This window comes from Protopterus annectens, chromosome 13.part0 (assembly GCF_019279795.1).
Source record: "Protopterus annectens isolate FY-2018-M chromosome 13.part0, PAN1.0, whole genome shotgun sequence".
NCBI classification, from domain to species: domain Eukaryota; kingdom Metazoa; phylum Chordata; order Ceratodontiformes; family Protopteridae; genus Protopterus; species Protopterus annectens.
The window spans coordinates 242,714,347-242,737,896 of NC_056747.1; the positions used below are offsets into that span (position 1 = coordinate 242,714,347).

Genomic DNA, 23,550 nt, shown 5'->3' on the forward strand with positions numbered 1-23,550 from the left:
CTATTGCAGGCAGGCTATAATATTCAGCAGTTTAGGTTGCTCATCACCAGCCGACATTGACACGCCTCCGGTCGCAGCTTAATAACGCCCCATGCACTCGCGCACGTGTCCTATGCACGTGGATGTGGTAGCAGCGCACCTTCATTAATATGCATATGGTGCTACTACACCATTTATACGCTGCACGGCCGGCGCAGGCCTTACACCTTGCGCCAAGCTTCATGAATCCGGGGGCAGGTCTATTTGTTAATATCCAGTCTAAGGTGGACTGTCTATTAGATGATTTATCTATCCTGGTAGGGCCTTGAATAGTTTGGGTGAAGCCATGGAGGTTGATGTGGCTGGTGGGATTATCGGAATTATAGGTGATCCAGTGAATGTTGAAATCACCCAAGATTATTGTCTCTTGGGGCAGTGCTTTGGAGGACCAGTCCAAAATATTTTCTAGTGTGGAGATGTTCTGACTTGGAGGGATATAGGATACTAAACTATTTATATGCTTTTTAGCATTAAGCTTTAGTTTTGCAAACATGATTCCTGTGTTACCAAAATTTGGGGTGTTAAGTTCTATGGCTTCAAAAATTAGGTTATTTTTAAACAGAATAGCTATTTCTCCAACCCTTTTGGCCATTCAGTCTTGTCTTAGTATATTATATCATGGGGTATAATTTCATTGTTGAATATATCAGATTTTAGCCAAGCTTCTGTGATTAGAGCAATATCTGGAGAATATATGGAAAGGGCTGTGTAGGCATGTTCAGCTGTGAAGATAGTTCTAGTTCTGCATGTTACCAGATTGATGGGCATGGTATATCACACAACCTTTGTTCTTAATTTATGTAGTGAAGTTGATACATTTGTCAACAAGTACTGAGAGATCAGGGTTGTAGTGCATGGGGAGAGGGAACACATGGATGCATTGCAAATATCTGACATATTGTTAGATAGATCCTTCATTTTATGTTTCCACATGTAGTTTCATGGCATGAAGACTAAATGAACAATAAACAGCACTAATACATGCTAATACATGCTTGGGCACCTCAGTGGTACAGTGGTTAATGTTGTTGGCTCACAGCAAGTGGTTCTCTGCTTCGATTCTCAGCTGGGGTGCCTTCTGTGTGGAGTTTGCATGTTCTCCCTGCATTCACGTGGATTTCCTCCAGGTACTCCGGTTTCCTCCCACAATCTAAAGACATGCATCTGGAGCATTTCTCCCTCAGTCTCCACTGAAAATATACTCTGTCCTCATCGGACTTTCCCAGTCAACAAATGATAAATAAATAAATAAAAGAATGCGGACAGCACAAAGGAGCAGCAAGCAGCAGGTTTGCACGATGCCAAGCAAAGTGTTTGTGCATGTGAGATACACATTTCTACTACTTTCCCTGGTTGCACATAGTTAAGCAGTGCACAAACGCTGGGCTCATTGTTAAAATTCTGAGAGTTAGTATTGAGTGTATGAAACACACCTGCTGCTTAACTGACTCTGTGGTAGCAGGTGTAAATGCATTGACGCATTTCCTTTTGAGCCCAAATGATACTGAGTTCAAGTCCAAATGTATCTAATAGTTTTAAATAAACGTCATAATGCAATGACATTATTCTTTATAGTACATACACCATGCATTACTGTGTGTTGACCTAGCACAGTGGGGTTAAGCAGAATTGTGCACAGGTAACCACAGCATTGTATAGCCACTCATCTTTGCTTGGCATTGGTGTGGGATGCCAAACTCCATGCAAACACAGAGGCCAAAAAGTGAAGGAATCCATTGCTTTTTCTGGTACTTATGTGTGTTGTGTGTGATTCTATTTTTTGACCAGATTATAAGTGTTAAAATGGGGTAGATAGGAAAGTGGTGAAATGGGAAGCAAGCAAGGAAGGAACAAAGGGAAAGAAATACAGGAATATGTGGGAGAGAGGTAGAAAGAATGATAGCTATTCATTTCTTTAACAGTGTAAACTGAAAATATGTGTAGAATATTAGCTGAATGTGGACTGTCACCTCCACAAACTGGGGTGACAACGATGCAATCATGTTGTATAGCCAATTGGACCAAATCAAGTGTGTCAAAAAGACACTTGTGCTAAATGGACAGCTATGTAGGGGATGATATTTTTTGGTGGGACAAGTGACTATTTTTTCTTTTTTAATTCAGTAAGAGAGGAATGCTGATTAGAGATATTGGTATTTATGGGTCAGGTAAGTTGGGTAGGTGAGGAATCAAAGGAAAACAAACAAGACAAGACACAGGGATGGTGTGGGACACAAAAGATTGGGGACACCATGTTTGGGGTGAGGGAGGGGACAACCCAGGCTCATGCCTGTCAAACATGGAGACAGTGATAATCTAATCCTCATCCACTGGACTGTCATCACTGTCCACTTACTCCACTGGGGTCTGGAATGATTGATGTCTCCTCCTCCTACTTACTTTAAGGGAGAGCAGCTTCTTCACCTAGTGTAGATGTACACCAATGGTGGGGTGCACACCTCTACGCACCAACCCTGGCATCTCCTGGATGGTGATGAAATCCCCACCTCTGCCAGTACTCCTGGAGGGTACCAAAGCACTAGCTCCTAGGGCAGTACTACCTGAGGGCACAGCTAGTGCAGAGGCAGCAGAGCCAGTGCTGCCAGGTTGGGTCCCAGATGTGCTGGGCATTGGTGCTGGAGCCAGTAGAGCAGGGGCAGGCTGACCCATTGGGGCTGGCCTACCTCACTGTGATGTGAAGCATTTAGTGAGTTGTTACAGATGGATGACATGGAGATATTTTGATGACACATAATAGAAAATTAAAAAAAGAGATAAGTGTTGGGTGAGAGAAAAAAAGAGATAAAATTACTACCATCATATGTGACATACAGTGTAGTATCACAATTATAAAACTCTTTTGTCTGAACTATTACATTTAAGTCCTATCAACTACAAACTATAGCTATGGATTGCTTAAAGTAATCCTTGCAATGTGCATATATTTCACATATGCTTGAGTTTAATTTATCTAATATTATGAAGGAAATGCAGTATTGTATAACTGCTGTTCCTGGTATTTGAACCCAAAACTTCTGACTACAGTCTTACACTTGCCTCCTAAAGTTGGTTTGTGCTACAGACGTGTGAATGCATAATTGCTTTTACAGTTATAATTTGAATGCTCACTTTGCTACTACTGTATAGAATACCAAAAAAAAATCTATCAGTATCTTTTAAACCTACAATAATACTTCTGTTGTGCTGCATAGATACCACTTGCTTCCCTCAGTTTCTCCAGACATTCAGCATGAGCCCTACATTTCAACTCAATGTTGGCATTAGCTGTGAAAAGCAAAGAAGAGAGGAGCATTATGCATACCAGTCTTGCCTACATTTAGCTTTAGATGTATTAAAAATTCTTTTTATGACCATACTTACACAACTGGGGGATGTCACCATTTTTAAATTCATTCATCCACTGGTGGAGGGTATCCCTCTTGCACCTTTGTAGGTCATTGAAGTTGTGCCTACACTGTTCTCCAGTGTGTGGGATGCCAGTCACACTGGATACAACCTTAGCCAAACTACTCCAAGCCTCAGACTTTTACTGGGAGCCAGAATAGTCTACCTGCAGAAGCCTTTGGCTGTGACACTTGACCATGGGTCTTTAAATATCCTGGATTCATCAACACCCCACGTCTTTGCCCTAAACTGGACATCTCCCCTCTAACAAGACATGTCTGATACCAAACATAGAGCAATGGCAACTAATGATTTCCCACCAATTCCTGCTGTTGCATTTACTGGTAGTGCACAATCTTGAGAAACAATGCCAACCGCATTTGTGAGAAGTTAAGTGGAGCACAACATTGCCAAGCAGGCAGAAAAGCAGTTTTTTTTAAATTGGAAGGTCACTCTGACACTTGACAGTAGTTTTGGGGGGTGTTTGCTGCTGTAGCTTGGAAATAATTTTTTAAAATTGGAAAGTAAGTGTTATGTGAGTTAACTTTGCAGAAATGCACTGGGGGCATACATTTCACAACCTGACACATTTTTGTTTTGGCTTTATACACTGATAAAATTGATTTCTAAAGTGTGGGATTCAAATCTATGCATAAGGGACAAAGCATTTCCTTCCACAATGGTGATTTTCCATCTTTGCCACAGAAGAAGTGCTGCTCAGACATAGTCATGAATCATTCATAAGCACAGCTGACAGTCTGAAGTGTTAACCCAGTATGTGTGTGACCTGACAAGATTTTTGTATATAGAATCAGTTATGTATGTGTCTTATTTAAGTGTGAAGGCCATCCAAGTACAGATAGCAGAATTATACTTACAGAAATATAGTAGACAGTACACCCACAGTCATCTGAAAACACAATAAAGGTGTCGTATCCCTCATACATATAATTTATATATGTTCCACTATCTAAAGTGTTATAAGGGAAAATGGAACAACAGTAAAATTGGCTGGAATGTCCTGTATTAGAACGCAGGACCATGTGTATGGCAGCCCTAGACCTATGCCTACTGCCACAAGAATGTTGAAATAACACTTGTATATTTTTCTGTTCATTACTTTAAACTTGACTGTCACAACTTTAAAAATATGTTGCACTCTCTGTATTAGATCCAAGGACCATCTGTATTACAGCCCTACACTTGCACCTGCTGCCAAAGGAGTTGTACATGACAGTTCCATAATTTTCTAGTTATTCTTAAGTTCTGTGTGTTGGCTGCTGAGAAACGTCACCTAGCATGTTTGTGCGGTGCCCAACAGAATTAATTGAATGCATTAATTTTCAATTATTGACTGTCTGTGTCTTGTCTGCAAGTGTTCAATGGTTGCAGGTAATGCGGAAGCGTACTAACCACTGTTTACCTTGTTACCTTGTTTGCGCTAAGTGGCGCACAGTGCAAACACTGCAAATATAAAAGAAAAAATATATAAATAAAAAAGGGAAAAGTAGTGGAAATGAAAAAAAAGCAATCTATGAAATAAACACTGCAACATGTTTGTTGATAGACATGAAATATTTTTACACAGGTTTGAATTTGAAATCCTCACACCAATGAACCTTCAGAACACAGTAAGGGTAAATCCCTCTTTTTTAAAGTTCCACCCAAGTAAAGCCAGTTGGACAGCAACAAAATCCAAAGATACAAACTTCAACAGCCAGCACTCATACATAGTGGTGAAAGACAGTACAAAAATCACATAAATGTAAAGTACTTTATTCCAACATTCCAAGATTCTACATCATACTGGTTTCAACTATACCACCCTTCTTCAGTACTTAACAGTCAAGACAGTGCAACATCCCTTAACTAGCAATGCCTTAACACTGATTGGTCAATTACAAAGAGTCATTTAAACCTGGTGAGAATAGTGCAACTAACCTAATAATCCAACCCTTCTCTTTTTTATTCAAAATAGTATGCCAAACCACTTATAACCTCTATCTAACACAATTTTATCTATAATTGTAAATTGAAACCTCACTGTTTTATGATATAAAGTATGTTTAAACATAGCATTTGACACTCTAGCACATCTAATATCACTAAGATGTTCTGAAATTCTAAGCTTTAATAGACATGAATTCTACCCCACATAAAAAGCTGAACAGCTACGTGTTGCCAAATATATAACCTAATTTGTGTCACGATTCCCAAATATTCTTAACTGGTACACTTTTAATGTATTAGAAGATGAAAAACATTCAGTCTTAGAAAAATATTTACAAAAACTGCAATGATCACAGGGCTGGCAACCTTTAATCATGGTCTTATCTCTCTTTGACACACCAACACCTTTGCAGCAGGGAACTGAAATCTTTATGCATGCAACCAAGTGCAACACCATCCACAGTACTAACAAGCATATGACAGTTATTTGTGCATGTATTAATTTCAGATGTAGTTCCCTGAGTGATCGCACAACCATTTATGACTATTGCTCTATCTTATATTTCTGTATTCATTGCTCATTCTTGTCTTAGCTGAACAGTAATCTGAGACATGCATTCCGTAAGACATTCTATATAATTGTCCTTAAAATGTATGAGGTCATTAAATGGCAATAATATACAGTTGTCAACAAATGAAGAGTAGGTTGGATTTATTGGACAGAAACTGTGAATTGTGTGGTCCTTACTTATGTTTAAAACCTTAATAAAATTACTTCTACACTTTGTAAGTCTAACCTGGCTGACACACCCACTGTTATTGTGTTTTTGTTCTCCCTGCCAGTAATTATTCACAGTTGCAATCCATTAGCAGCAAACACAGAGGAAGTGCTGGCACTATGTTTATATTTGCTACACGGATCCAAGTATTTGGGATTCAGCAGTTCTAATGAGATCACACATCATTTGCATCTTCAACATGCTCACAGCCCTGAATCTACTTCATAAAAAGGCAACCACAAAGCTAGGGAACCTGAAGGTGAGGAGACTTGTTTATGTGGAGAACACAGAAGAGGCTATTACTTTGGGATATATGTATGACCATACTGCATATGCAGAAATGTCATTAAGAAAAAGCTGATATATATATATACATATATATATATATATATATATATATATATATATATACATATACACACACACACACATATATATATATATATATATATATATATATATATATATATATATATATATACACACACACACACACACACACACACACACACACACACATATATATATATATATACACATTAGCAAATTCTACTGTTATCTGTATGCATTACTTAGAAGCATACTGATGGCATGGGGATGTTTGTCAAGGCATTTCACTTTCTCAGATGCTGTCTTTCTGTGTACACTCTTCTATTGTTATTTCCATGAAATGGTAAATGTTCTATATTGTCAACGACATAGGGCTGTTAGCCTTCTAGGATAGACCTCTAGGGGAATGGTGGGTGTAGGTAGACATGATTGGCATAAACTTAAAATGGAATGTTATGTGTTAAATCTGTAGACATGTTTCAGGGACAGTTCATTTGACAGCGCTTTTAGGATTTCACTGATTTTTTTTTTTAGCAAAATGTGTCATTTGCCTGTTCTTTTGGGGGTGTGAGAGTGAAGTTGCATTTCTGTTCTGGCACAAATAACAATATGTTGCTAGTGTTACTCTTCTTGTTTTGCACCCAGCCTTACTTTGTGTGTGAATGTAATATGTTACAACCACACAATTTCTGTTTTTCATATCTTGACTGTTTTATGTTTCTCCAGTGGGTAATAGTGAAATGCTGCCTCTTATGTTTCATCTGGAAACAAGACTTTTTTAGTTATATGATACTTATATATATTATCTGTCATTCTGTTGTGTTTTAGGTCCCCTAGGACTATGCCACCCAGGTATCTTATACCCTGAAAACCCTCCTTCATTGACCCTAAGAATCAGGTCATTATGGAAGCTTTTAGGCAAATTGGTGACTTTCTGCTTAAGAGGGGATGTGAAGACATGTGTGGAAGAATGCAAATTTAGTTGGTGATGTGAATGCAGTAGGCAGCCACAGCAGGACATTTGATCAGGTGCACCATAGGGCCACTGACATGAGCCCATCTGCACAGAGGAGAACAGATGCAGTGGCCCATCATCAGACAGGTACCAGAGGACCTGCTACACAGCCACCACTAACAGCAAATAAAGAGTTCCTGTCCATTGTCAGGTATCCAGACAGCCCTCAGGAAAGTGCAAAACAGGATGCCTTTGACACTGGTGCTACTGTTTTAGGGACATGTATGTCCCAGGAGGAGCTTCCAGGTAGGGCCATGTATCTTTATTATTAAATACTTTTGTATAGTAAAATATTGACAGCAATACATTAGTTCTGTCTAACAACAAATTTGTTTGTGTGTTGGGGGGGGGTTGTAGATTGCTACAATTAACAACACATTCTGATTGATTACACATGGGCTTAGGTTGGACTTGTCATCCAAGTTGCTATTGAAAGTATAGTTACTGGACATATAAAAGGCAGAAAGTTTTAACCCCCTGTGTTATTGTTAATTCTGATGATGTCCTTAACTTTTGCTTAACTTCTTTCAGGACCATTGTCCATGGGAAGCATAGCATCAACTGCACATGGTAAGCCAAATATCTTCTTTGTCAGTGGTGATGAGCAATTCAGAGAAATCTATAATTTTATCCATTGTATCCATATGTGTGATGTGAGTGTCAGGGCTGTTTTGTGTCTTGCTGTACTGTCTGTAGTTGTGGCACCACTGTTAGTTTGTTAGCATACATTTGACTATAGTACTGTAGCTATGATTTTTTTCCTGCATTTGTTGCATATTATCAAAGGTAATCCTGACAGTGGAAGTGTGAAACTCTTACCACCTGATATCAGAATATTGGCAGGCTCTGATGATGATGGTGGCCAAAAATAGGCACAGTTGGGGGGTGCAGAGGTTGAATCTGACACAGAGGTTTCATTCAGCCATCCCCTTTAATTCCATCAGACACAGCCAGTAGGCCTATGCCAACCCATTCCAGTAAGCCCTCAGATATTGGACAGGTGGAGGGTGAGACAATCAGGGAAGTGAGGTTACTGCAGCTTCATTTTCTGTTGACTCTGGATGTAGCCAAAGTGTGGGTGAGGTACCACACAGGAGGCTTATTAGGGGTGCTTGGAGGAGGCCTGCTGTCCATTCTCCACCTGATTCAGGTGTGTCTTCCCATGCCACTTGACATATGTTTAGGGACACCATGGAAGCACAGGCACATTCCCATAGGTCTTTCAGAGAAATGCTTAGGGTTGTAGATATGGCAGAGGCCTCCACTGTGTTGCCAATTCAGTGGATCAAATGAATAACATGTTGGAACCAGCGGTATCTGTGATGGAATGTCTGCTGGGAGGGGGACAGCATCCTCATGGGCGTAGGTCAGCCACATCATCTGCTGTTAGCAGATGTGGCCATGCCTGATCATGCATCCACAGTGGCACTACTTCCACTGCTCCATCAGTGGTTGAGGTGTCCTCACCCTGATGTGGCAAACCATGGGGTTGAGGTCCTGGGCATCCTTGTGAGGGAAGCTCATCCAGCAGTCATCAGTCACAATCAGGTAGTAGCAGTGCATTTGACTGCAGGGGTGGACATGCCAGTGCAACTCCAGGCAGAGCCAGTTCTTGTGGTCGGGTGCAATGATGAACTGCCACCTCACAGCTCACACCTATCTGAAATACCAAGATGTAGAGCTAGCACACAGCTTGGCTGTGTTCATGCAGACACTTGCACTCCAGTTTAACTTGGAGGAACCATACAGACACAGACATACAGTAGTTACAAGGTTCAGCAGTGAAGCTTAAAACTCATTTTGTCTCACTGGACGTTTGTTACTTTATCTAAATGTCTGTCTGCTTCTCTTTCTTACTCACACACACTCACTGACCTTTTGCGTCAGCCTAGGCCTCCTACCCCCCCAACAACACCCTGTGCAAGTGATGGTAACTGCGCCGTATCCTTGTTTTCTATATTTTGGATTCAAGGATGCATAACATTTGTGTCTGATGGTCATGGAACATAGATGACTTAGTGCTTAGTATGTCTGCATTTGTGTTGTTTTGCTAATTGTACCTTTGACATATTTTGGTTTTAGAAAGTTATACAGTTGATAGAATCAAACATTTTTGTATCAGTATTATTAATGATCTTGTGAGGGTTGTGAAGTCTGACGCTGAAATGTCTCATTACTTTCTAACTTCTCTCTTTAATGACTTTCCAGTACACAAGTATGGTGCTAAACTGAGGACATACAGTGACTATCAGTACTTTTGAGAGGTATGAATGTGGGAATCTGATGCCTGAGGCCTACTACTTGATACTGGACACATATACTCACATAAGTGTCTGCAGTCATATATTGAAGTCATTCCTGTACAAATTACCCAGCTTTTACTTGCTTACATTACCAAGTAACAACATACAAGCATATAGCATTCATTTGTATTATTACACAATACCAGGATCAACACTTACATTGCAAATCTGGCAGTTTCTACAATTTTAATTCAGGGTTGAGTCTGTCTGATTATAGGAGTACACAGCTATTACATGGGGAGATAAAGCTTGTGAGTGTTGCCTGGCATCAATGTTACTATATGTATGTGCATAGGATGAAGGTTTTAGCCCTTTAGGTGGTGAGTGAGTGTGCTATGCACTGCCTCTTAGCCAATGTGAGGGCATATTGAGCACACCTACATCTGCCTACACCCACCTTGTTCCCTCTCTGATTCTTCCCCTGCATGTAGTTGGGATGACCTTGTCATTGGTGGTGATATGTGTGCCCCTTCCCCCTGTTGATCCTGCTGAAGCTGCTTTCTTAGGATTATGTTGTGCAGCATGGCACAGATGGTGATTATTTCAGTACATGTATGTGGATTATACTGTATGGCTCCCCCAGATGTATCTAGGCACTGGAATCGTGAGTTCAGCAGCCCAAACTCATGCTCTGTGATATTTCTGGTTTGAGCATATGCCTCATTATAGCATTCTTCAGCTGGTGTGTAAATTTCTGATGGGTGTCATCAGCCATGCTTCCAGTGCATAACCTGCATCCCCCAGTAAATGACCCTGTGGGATATCCCCTCTAGTGAACATCTGATGCAGATGAGAGGTGCGACAGATATGTGTGTTGTGGTAACTGCCTGGGTTGCCAGCACACATGTTCAAGATGATTCATTTTTTCATTGCAAATGACTTGGCAGTTAATAAAATGGAAGCCCTTACTATTTATGTAGAGCCTTCCCTGTTCACCAGGTGGTGCCTTCATTTCTACATGTGTACAATCTATGGTACCCAGTACTTCAGGGTAGTGTGCTACAGGGTAGAACTCATGCATATTTGTTGCCCTGTCCTCAGGACTATGTGGAAAATGTATGTGGTCACTAGCATGTTGGAGCATAGCATTCAGGAATTGATGGAGGATCCTGGATGTTGATGCCTGTGACACTCCTAGCATGTCTCCTGTTGGTCTTTGAAAGGTTCCTGTAGCTAAAATTTTAAGTGCTACGCATACCTTTTTCTCCACTGGTATGGGTTCGACTCCATTTGCCCTGGGTCTGATTTAAGGATGACAGAGGTTGCAGAGTTCCTGTAGTGTATCTCTATCTACCCTGTAGCACTCTACAATTTCCATGTCATACAGATTATGACAAGTTAACTGGGTACTGAAAACTCTTCTCCTTCTTGGCCATGGTCTATTAGCAGCAGCGGCATAGACTTCAGCCTGTTGCACATACACATGAATTAAAGCAACAGCCATCCCTAACATTGTTTCTGTGTAGACTCCTTTCAGTGGCTCTATTCCAATAGGTTTGGAATTTGCAGGGAAAACCAGCATTGAGTCTACACTGTTGCTTTATAGCATGTTGAATAGCTCCCCCATCTTGGATTGGTTGATTAGCATACAGTTCAGCTTATTATGCTGTAATTAGCACGTCACTATGTTTACCTTGCTTACGTGGCTATAAACACTGTGCACAGCTGTTACTGAATCTAAAAAGGCACACTGTTGTGCCGAATACAGTGTAAATAAATCATGTAGGGTTGATTGAATCTGCCTCATAGTCTGCCTGATTAACAACTGTAGATTTGCAAGGTTATTATGGGGTTTTGGGACTATTGCCACTTCCCCTCCCCTCCCATCGAAGATGGCTTACCATTGTAAAAATTGAAAGAACTGTATGATACTGGAGATGACTGGAAGAAACTAGAAAGAAGCTGGAATTAATGTCTTTATCTTTTAATTACCCAGAACTGTGCTGAACAGGTGCCAGTCTCTCCTTTCTGCACCAATTCTTGATATACTTTTCAGAATAAAAGTCTGCACACAAGATCTGATGAAGGTGGTTTATTATGTAATCAACAATAGCTGAATCAACTCTTACTGTCTCAAATAACAGTGCTGATAAACTGAAACAGATTGAATTATAATGTCCGTAGCTTCTGCACTCATTACAGACTCTGTAAATTCTGTACTCAGAATTATTCCTTTCCTCCTAAATTATATAATTAATATTCTTTAATGCTGGATATTTGACCTAATTTCTGCACTCACTCTCGAGTGTCTTTACCAAACTTTTATGCACTGTACTGCAATGACTTTCTGTGTATCAGTCTGAACTAACTTAACTGACTTCTGTTTTTGAGGTCTCTCTCTCCTAATAATAGCAAAACCCTATACAATTCCTACAAGTTCTATATGCCTCTTTAAACTTTGTTCCAAGCCTTGTATCATCCAAACAAGATCTGTTTGCACATTTCTAGGCCTATGCAAAAAATACTGCATCTATGTCTAGTAAACCATATGGAAGTGAAACCTGATCTTACATGCACACTTACACCTCTAAAAATGGATATTCTCATTATTTCCTAGACATTGATCAATAAATACACTGTAACAAATTGCAAAACTATCCACTAGAGGCTCTAATATACTTGACTTGGCCTTAATCAACTTAGCAGAAGCACAAAAGAACATTGAAAAAAGGTAACAACTGCTACAGAATCAAGAAACCAAGTCGATTTATTAACCTCTCTAGCATCTCAGACAAATGTCTTCAAGGAGTACAAATCAAGCTTAAAAAATACACTCTTAAATAGTACCATATATTAAAAAAAATCCACGCACAATTACTATTCAAACTGAGTAAGTACTTCCAATTACATTCATTGTTTAACTCTTCTGGAACCAAGGTACCAAATTTTAAAATATACACAGCTTCTTTGTATAACAATTTATCTTTAAGAGATCCTAATTCACTCATTTTAATAAAACCTGTTCCAAAATACAACCACTCAACAATTTAGTATCACTATGCTGATAATCCTTAAAATGTGTAGCAATAGAGCTTTCTAAAGATATTTTAATGTCCCTAATATGCTCTTGAAATCTGATTTTAAAGGCCCCCTACCTTTCTCCAATGTAAAATAAATCACAGGGACATTGTAAAGCACAGATAACCCCTTTTGCATTGCAAGCAAACTGTTGAGCAGGTTTAAAATTCATCCCATTAATTTTCGGAAAGTAACTAACTACATGATTATATACAGAACATTTGCTACATTTAGATGTCCCATAATTTATTCTAACTTGCCTATACACATTTATTGCAGGAACAACAATTTGCTATGTACTACTACATCAGCTATACTTCTACCCTACTTAAAAGAAACACAAGGGAAAATATTTATCTTATTACCCAAATATTTGTCTTTCAATAACATTGGCCAGTAATAATTTAAAATATTTACTGCTTGATCACTAAGAATATTATAGACAGTCACAAAATAAATCTCTCTCCTATCCCTATTATTTTTCTTACTAAATGCCCTATTATATATAATATCCCCAGCATCTCTCCTATCCTTCAAATATTTCCCTTCAGCTATTATTTATCCACTGTTTATACTTATGGCATACTTATTTGATGTAACTTTTTGAAAAGACTGTAAAACTTCCTTTTTATTATACCCCCTTCTAATAACAATTTCTATCGTTTTGTAAGCTTCATCAAAAAAATCTGAATCTTGGTTATACAATTTATCAAGCCTTAAAAATTCTCCATAAGGTAAAGCCTCAATAAGATGGTGGGGATGACAAATGGATCCAAGAAGATACATATTGCTTCCTTCTAGTTTTCTCTACACAGAAGCACTGATAGTCCCTTTATCATTACAACCCCAAGAGTAAGAGTTAAAAAAATGCACTTTTTGTCCTATTTGTAAACCATCAATTTAAATAAAAAACTGTTTTCTTGTAGATCCTGAACAAACTAATAAATCAGATGATTACCTCTTCTACATAAAAAAATCAAATCATCTATATAACGGTAATAATTAACTACATATTTTTAAGTTATGATTATACAAATATTCCATCTCAAACTTAGCCATAACCAAACTGTCATACAAGGGGGCAAAAGAAGCCCCCATACCGTACCTTGTTTCTGATGAAAAACTTGTTATTAAAACTAAAAAAATTATTTTTTAGACAAAATTCTAAAATTTCAACAACATAATTAGATTAAGAAGTGTCTCCTAAAAAATATAATAATATTTCCACCCCATGGTTATATTGAAAATTAGTGTATAGACTACTAACATCTAAGGTCATCCAGTACATGTCTCCCTCCCATTTCACGTTTTCAATTTTATTTTAAAAATCCTGTGTATCTCTAATATAGGAGGGAATTCTTTTTATGTAAGGAAGCAAATAACTAGGCAAAAATATTCGTACAGTATGCAAAAAATATGTGCGAGCAGATAATATTACCAACTTAGCCCCTGCCTCTACCCCAACACCTCATATTGGTGCCTTCTGTATCAGTCTTAATATTATCACCCCACCACCAAACAAAACCACCTTTAGGAACTTATCCAAGGCAAATCCACTTCAGCTTGTAGAAGACCTATGCAAAATTCTCAACAATCCACCACAAGTGGACCCAGCTGATGGGGCTACGACATTTATCTCCACTTTTTACCAAGCTCTAAACATCTGAATAGAAATGTCTGTGCCTGACTACCCTAAATACAATGGTAAATTCAGGAATAAACCTCTCTGGTGGTTCTCTGATATAAATAAACTCCATAACAAAAGAAGGAAAATAATAATTTGTAAGAAAATCCCCCTCCATCTTCTGCAAGACCACACTGAAACATGCCAGCAAAGAACTTAAGAGCATTACTAGAAAATGTAATGAAGACTACGAACTTAAGGCCATTCTCCAGTTACATCAATAATTTAAGGAAAAATGTTCACCAATGCATTGATCTCATTCATGATATCACACATTCCAGTCTCAAGGATATAGCCAATATATTACAGACAAATGTAGTGTTAACTCTACCCATGTGTTACCAGGGACTGTCTACATAAAGTGTTTTGAATGATAGCTAGGTGAGTCAGTTTAAAGCTGTATTACTGAAATTAATTTAAGAGGACCCAGTCTCATTCTTCACTGTTGGAAGTAACTAAGGATATGCCGTGTATTCCATGCTTTAAATTTTTTAAATGATTTATTCCTTTTGTTCAATTAGTTGCACTAGAATTAAAAAATGAAATATTTATTATGACTTATAGTTATACATTCTGTATTTTTTTATCGTTTTGTTAAAATGTCTTGGAGGCCTTTTTTAGTTTAAGCCTGCGCTCTCTGGGGTTAGGAAGAGGCTACACTTTGTGGGGGAAGGGTTACTTTCTGGAAGCTGGGATACAATTCCAGAAATACTGAATACAGCTATTGTAGCTGCCACATTTGTCTGAGAAGGTTTATATGCCATGCTTATATAGCTAGCTACAGATCTGGAAGCAGATAGGTAGGTGTGCAAATATCAGAAAAACTCGGAACCAAAATCCGTAGAAGCCAAATACTCCATCGGTGTCAAAGTCTTCTCCTAAACTGTTTTAGCAAGAAACTACTGGGATACAAATATAAATCTTTTATCCCTATCCAGCCACCCCCTCCCCAGCTGACAGGTGATAAACATTTTGACTAGCTTAACATCCTTACTTAATAAGCAGTTTGTGGGCCACGTGAAGACTGAAAGGAACAGATTTCAGGAATTTATGTTTATCCAGGGAACAGGCAAGTGACCAAGCTGCAATATGGAAAAAATATATTCAACAAACTTTGCCAGTTAACATGCAATGGTACTGCATTGTGCTGATACTGCTTTGTGATAAGTCAGGGCATAGCTCTACAGATGCATTTCATGTCAATATGAATTTATTGTCTGCAGGTGCCCACAATGAAGGAATCATTGGAGGCCATGAAGCCAGGCCACATTCCAAGCCATACATGGCCTTTGTGGATTTAACCGTGGGAATAAATGTAAATGACAGCTGTGGTGGGTTTCTAGTGAAAGAAAATTTTGTGATCACTGCAGCACATTGCAAAGGGTAAGAATATTTTAAAATGAAAATATTTGTTTTACAGCTGCATGTTAAAGCCATCATATGTGACAGCTCATGTTCTGGGGCTGGGGAAGGGGATAGCTAAGTGAAGTATAGCCCCGAGTGGGAAAGTGATATATTTACTGGATTTTTGTACTTGAAAATTTTCAGTTCCTCTTAGTTAGATAAAGTGTGACTTTAAAAATAAATATGATCTGTAGTAACTGTAGCAGAAAAAAAAAACAGATAATAGGATTTTTGAGTGAAGTTGGGTGCTAGAAAATTATTTTATGTAAATGTTATTATATTTTATCAAAGCCCTATATTTCCCCAAGTCCAGCTTGTGTGACTATACCACAATCCAGTTACAAGCATTTTTTTCCAAAAGGTTACCAGTGACCACAATAATATGAAAAAGAGTTTGATGTAATGGCAGCAACAACCAACACAGTGTCCAAAGAGATTGTTACAATCTGTGTTCATGTAGAAAGGAAGTCTTACTGAACTTTATAAGCATATTGGCATAAACAATTTTTTAGGATTTATTACTGTAGTGTTTTTTGGCATGGCAGCTGGGAGTGGGATAATTACATAAAGTTTAAAGCATAGTTACATATCACTGGAAAAGTATCACAGCAGCATCTGTGGAGATACAGGATCAACATTTAAATAGTACATTGCTACAGTGTCTGTGGGAGCACTGCTACACTATCCATAAAGTACTGACAGTGTATTTTGGAGCACATTGGTATAATGAAATTCACATTTTTTTCTCCCTAATAGTACTAATCACATAATGACACATGCACACGCATGTTGATCTTATTTTCAGTGATCCAATAGCAGTGGCAGTTGCAACATTTCCCATCTTAAGGGATGCAGTGTAATTGTTATGACTTCCTCTCATCACTTGTTTATGAGTACCATGCACAAGAACAGACCCTCATCAAGCATATGTTGCAAATGTAGTGGCAGGCAAATAACCCCATTGTTATTAATATGGATTTTAAGCATACCTCTGGCCATAAGTATTTGTAATATGGTGTACATTTTTGTTTATGTGTTTAAATGGTATTTTTTCCATATAGATATGATCTCCCCATTAAATATGTACCTCTAAATGTGCTCTGCTGTGGTCCGAGATACCCACATTTCCATCTTCTCTCATTTATTTTTTTCCTCCATGTATTACCCCCCCAAGACCTTTTTCATGACCTGCTCTTCCCAGTGGCGTAAGTCTATAGTAACAATATGGGTCTTGGCGTCAGTGGCTATGTTTGCCAATTATTATTCTAGTAGAAAGTGAGTTATTTTTCTGCAACTTTGTTAAATCCCTGCTTCCCTTAATAAGGGAAGTAATTGAATGTACCTGGAAATGCACAGGCTGCAGAAAATGATGACAAGTGGCAGCATTTATCTAAGACATAGTATATTACACACGGTGGTACAGGGAGTAAAACTGGTATATCACACAAATAGTTTCTCATTTGGTTCTGAGCTGGGGTGCATTCTGTTTAGAGTCTATATGCCCACCCTGTGTTCACATAGTTTTCTCCAAGTACTCCATTTTCCTCCCACATCCTACAGAGATGCAGGTAGGAAGATTAATAACTCTAAATTGTCCATACTTGAGTGCATGTGTGTGCCTGTGACAACAGAAGATAGGCTGTGCAGTTTAACTCTGTTCACTACTTACCAACCTAGTAAGCCCTGTAGATGGCGCTAGCTGTTCATGGAGTCACTACTGTATTCAGATATGGCTCAACAGCACTGGCTGGTGTAACACTGTGCACATTTCTCACTGGTCTATGAATACTAAGCACAATTATGCAATTACCTTGGAAACTCCTTTACTATAGCTATCTACAGCTGTTTTGCAGCATTTGGTTGCATATCATGACAACTCCAAAACTTCTTGTTGCATCAGAAAAGATCTGCTTCCTTAACAAATGTAAGTTTAGGTTGTCAACATAGAATGTAATGGCAAAAAAAGTAATCTTAACTCACCTCATCTGCCTATCTCCTTCCCTGTTGGATAAGGTGCAGATCCCTCATAACCAAAACATTTATTTTCTTTCCATCTTTTGTAATAACTGTTTTATGCTTGTCTTAGGCATCCTCTTTCTTTGTCACTGTATAGGACTCTGCTATATTTTCTGTCAGATTCATGTTAGGCAAACAAAGTCCAAACAACAAAATCCATCCTATATGAAACAAACACAATGAAACAACTAAACTCAAAGTACAAATTCATTAGCATCAGTAAAGTGAAAAAAAATAAATAATAGGAAAACATTGAATTTTATAAGAAGAAAGCTTCCTGCATACTCCAGCTTCAGAACTCTTAAAGAAGGGCAAAAGCACCAACAATGAAAGCTGTTTCGACTTCCTGAGTAAAATGAAACTACAACCACAGTTCAAATTAACTTCAGAATCTCTTAAGAATTATGTCTCCCTCATATACAAACCCTCCAATATTAGTTATGCATACAAACAGCACATGCATTTGATTTCCAGCCCTAGAAATACCCCCTCTACTTCTCACTCATAGGCCTTTCTCTTAACACAATCTTTACCAATCAATGCTAAAACCATAGTTTTAATGCCTTAATGCTTTCAGACACAATTTACTTTTTGAGCATAGTCCTACTACTACCTTATTATTATTATGTGTGCAGCATTACTGCTTCATGTTTTCAGAAACATTTAATTCTTTGAATACATTATGGCTACGTGAGTGTGCTGGAATGGACTAATCCTTATTTCATCAGAAGCTATATATGTATATATATATATATATATATATATATATATATATATATATATATATATATATATATATATATATATATGGTTCCCTATCAGAAGCCTGAAACACTATAAGCCTGAAAATCAAAATCCTGAAAACTAAAGCCTGAAAATTCAAAATCCCGAAAACCCAAAATCCTGAAACTCAAAATCCTGAAAACACAAATAATGCTAATATGTCACTATGAAGACACTAATATCTACCAACTGACCCTGACCCTAACCCTAACCCTAAGGTCCGTCACTATTGCACACTCACCTGACCCGCACCCTAACCTAACTCACTTAAACCGCCCCTAACCCCAATATTTGTCACTATTGCATACATGTCTAACCTGCGCCCTAACCCTAACTCACTTAAACCGCCCCTAACCCTAACATAAAACCAACCGCACACTTACCTGAACCCAACGCATGACCTAACACCAGAGGGCTAACAATAGCAAAGCCACAATGACGTCAGTATGTCCATTTTGTGTTTTCAGGATTTTGAGTTTCAGGATTTTGGGTTTTCGGGATTTTGAATTTTCAGGCTTTAGTTTTCAGGATTTTGATTTTCAGGCTTATAGTGTTTCAGGCTTCTGATAGGGAACTATATATATATATATATATATATATATATATATATATATATATATATTAGCAACTATTAAGTATGGACGTCTAGGCCTATGAGGCTGGTCTTTGATCAGTCCTTAGATTCCCATGATTTGTGGAAGTGTAGCAGTTCAGAAATCCAAGTGAGATGGAGATGACATTTCTAGATTTTTACCAAGGGGACTCCAAACCCAATTACCTTTATTTATTTTGTCTAGTTTTTTTTTTTATTTGCTTATTTTGTTGCCCCTCCCTCCCAACTTGCCATCTGCCATGTCTCAGAGGTCTTCCCCAAACTCCACTGACAAAGCCTCCCACTGGTGCTGAATGGCTTTCCTCTCATACCAGGGCCCCACAAAATAAAGAGAAGATTATGGAATCCTGAAGGAGCGAGTGGAAACCATTTCAAGGTTTCCTAGCAGGTGGAGACCATCTTAGGGTGTCCTGGCATGGTTCCATCCTGACTACAGCGAGAAACTTTTTTGTTATGCAGTACCCACACCCAGTGTACAATGACATAAGTGTACTATGGCACTAGCCAAGAATCTATTCACTCCCCTTGAGACATGCAGACTGTGTAAATACAGTTCATTCCTTCTTGCAGCTGAGTCTTCAACAACTAGATCTATTAAACAAACCTAGAATTCTTTGTTAACACTCAGAGCTCTATTCCAGAGTACAATAGACCCAGAAAATCAGTTACCATTGCTGTTGATGCTGGCCTGAGTTGCTAGGAGAGATGTGGGATTGATGATTGTGTAGGATGAGGTAGGGTGGCATTAGGGTCCATTAGACCCCATATAGTCTGGGAACTTATCAGTCAAAGGATCACAACTGGAGCTGCCCATTAATCTGTTCAGAAAATTTTACTTTGTATAATGGGAAAATAAAGTATGACTGTGAGGTCCTGATTCAATAGTGATTTATTAGTTAACTAACATAGGATAGGTGTCAGCAAGAACTTTATGGCACATCACAACAGAGTTTCACTAAGAAGCTGAATAATATTCTGGAGTAAAGATACTTAGTACTTCAGTTTGCAAGTAAACTTTGAAATACTAGTTAAGAATCTGTCACAATATTTACTTGATAGACATGTTTATTGCATTGCAGCAAATCATTTTCTGAAGTGCATGATGGGCAGGAAACCTTTAGATAGCACAGTCATTCTGCTGGCGTACAGTGCAGCCTATCTTTACAAATCATTCATGGAGAATTTGCATTTTGAAAATGTTACATCACAGGACTGTGTGTGACATATGCTGCAGCGTGTACCCCTCGATCATTTTGGAACATTCCAAATGGAAGCTGCATAACAATATTTCACTGTGTAATTCAACACTGAAGAATTAAACAAACAATTAGAAAAGCAAAGTCAGTAGAATGAAGACCGGAAGGCAGAAAATACAAATTAACATATCTGGACATGTTTGCTGGTTGTATCATCAGATAGGCTGGCTGCTGGAATCCTTTTTATATACAGATAGATTTGAACTAATGGAATAAGCATGCCAAATATTATGCATGAATGCAAAAAAATGGTGACCAAATGAGTTTGTTTTTTTGCTATAAGGCAGCGTGCCCCGGCCGTAAGATGGTGGCCTGAACACCACTGCAGGACACTGGCAATGCCAGTCCCATGGACATCCAACCAAAGACATCTTAAAATATTGCTTTTATCATGACCTGATCTGCCTGCCATTTCATGCCTATACCTAGAGAAGGCCAGACTTTACCTCCTGTTAGGGTTAACTGCATACCTGTCAAGTGTACCTCATTACGAAGAACGTACCTCATTTGGGGTCTTAAAAAGTTCATGTTCCTCAAAGTTCCTCAAAGTTCCACACTGAAAGAGTCTGTCACACATTCAGTGTTAAGACTGTTTTTAAGTGAAATCCATGGTAGATAGAAATTAATCATATTAATTCATTAAAGGATGATCTTTATGAGTAAAATTAGCATATTTTAACCATCCTATGACCTTCCAAGTTGAAGTTGTTAGTAAGCCATTAGTATGTGTTCCACATTTTGCCCATTTGTTCCATATTATGAAGGCGAGTGTTCCTCATTTTGGAGATGGAATGTTGAGAGCTATGGTTAACTGAATTGTGATCTTTTATTCACCATGTTGTGCAAAATGTCTAACCTTTTATTGCATCTGTTGCTCTTATCTACCCTCACTCCTTCAGATCCAACTTTGCTTTATTTATTCTTAATTATACAGCCATTCTAGGGAGGCCACCGTGATGGAATGCAGTTCTTATAAACATTGTATATGGATGTCTGTCATTAGGAGAAAAGTATGACCATGTGCCTAGCAAATTATAGACCCAGTTACCTGTTTCCCCATTTTCTGCAACACCTCTCTAGTAAAGCCACAGATTTACTAGTTGCAGTAGCCTAAGCTAACTGGGTTATCCTTGCAAAGAATATGACCACTGTCTAGTTTTCAAAGCTTCACAGCACCTTCCACATGCTCTAACAACTGCAAGACTCAAGGACAGCTGCATAAAAGCAGAGGTTATGATGCCAAAGTTTCAGACGCTTCTTGCTTCAAGATGGAGGCTAACGCCCTAGAATAGGCTCATAGGTATACTAGTATAAAGAACACCAGGGCCTTTATAAGCCTAGCCATGCTACCCAACCTAACAGTGTCCTTATGTAGCATGGGCATTTATTAGGAGTAGGTATGTTAGTTAGGAAGTTTCTAGAGGTTATGTGGGGGGAGTATGTTAGTTTGCACATTACTGTCTATCTGCCTATCTCTGCCTATTAGAGACATGAGGCCCAGACCTGGAGTAAATTTATGATTTCCCATCCATTGGTCAAGGTTAAGCTTAAATAGGGTTAGGGGTGGACTCTGCTTTACATGGATGGGGAGCTTGTTCCAGAGCATGGGGATCCTCTGAGACACATATCTGTCTAGCCAACATATCTTATTTATGTCTCAAGAAAAATTTAAATCCTTGGATCTAGTAGTTCTGATGCTATTCAACTTGCAAGTGTGCAAAAGGTCCATCACAGCTTGAGCCAAGGATGCATTGTATATGAGGCACAGATTGCCCGTCAGTGACCTGTAGGAGACCAGGTATAGATAAAGGGCTTTGATGCGAGTCATACAGAACCAATGTGTTTATACCCTGGATTCTCCTGCTAAGGAACCCTTGTGGACATTCCAACTGTTGCATATGTCAGGTACATGCCCAAGGGGGCATTATACTCAATGATAGGTATGATAAGGCCCTAATAAAGTGGCGATATGGCTTCCTTGGACCTGGATGTCATGCCCTTACGTATAAGTTGGGTGACATAGGATGACTTTCTCAATGCCTTGGCCACATGTTGGTCAAAAGCCTCATTACGGTCTACATATGTTTCCAGATCCCTGACTACTGGGTCATGTCTTAGGGGTGTCTTATTGATGGAGAAATTAGCTTGGGAGGAAATTTTTCCCAAAAGACATTATAATGCATTTCTTGGCATTGGGTTTTAATCTGTGACTTTGGCACAAGACATTTGTCTGCGTTAGACTCTCTTGTAAGATGTTTCTGTCATGGTGGGAATCTATGATAGCTCTCAGTTTGCAGTCATCAGCAAACCTGGTCAGCTAAAGGTCCTTAAAATTAGCCTTTACCTCCAAGTAGGTGCCAAATAGGAGCTGTCCCAAAACAGAGCCCTGAGGTACCCCACTGGTGACCAGTCTCTCAGTGTTAGTGGCCTCACCAATCCTGATTTCCTGGGTCTTGTCTGTGAGCCAGCTGGCAATCCAAACAGTTAAGTAGAGGATTATGCCCAGTTCGGTGAGTTTGTCAAGAGGGGTATTGTACTGAATGCCTTAGTCAGGTCCAGGTAGGCAGTATGCATCATTTTCACCTCAAATATTGCCTTGGTGATCATCTCAAAGAAGTCCACCAGGTTTAGTAGGCATGCCCTTCTCCTGAAAAAACCAAATTGCCTATGTCTTTGTTAATCATTTCCATAATAATTAATTCCATGGCTTGGCATATTAGACTAGTCAGACTAATAGGTCTGTTGTTTCCAGGGTTGGTTGATGGTCCATACTTTTGAAGTAGGATAATCATTGGTGTACTCCATTCTCATGTTACAAAGCCTGTTTTGAAGCTAAGGTTGAAAAGTGACTCAAGTGACCCGGACAGGTCATGTTTCAAGCTATTTAGGAGGCATCCTGGGATACTGTCCGGGCTCATAGAGGCCATGTTTTTGGCCTTGGCAAGTACCACCACC

General features: G+C 38.8%; 1 protein-coding gene across 1 annotated transcript in view; it reads left to right on the forward strand.

Annotated features, from left to right (window-relative positions):
* Positions 1 to 23,550, forward strand: part of LOC122788330 (chymase-like) — a 118,961-nt gene that overhangs the window by 53,043 nt on the left and 42,368 nt on the right. Inside the window, exon 2 of the mRNA XM_044055409.1 lies at positions 15,747 to 15,906. Coding sequence (XP_043911344.1) covers positions 15,747 to 15,906 — 160 coding nt within the window. The remainder of the gene's footprint in view (positions 1 to 15,746; positions 15,907 to 23,550) is intronic.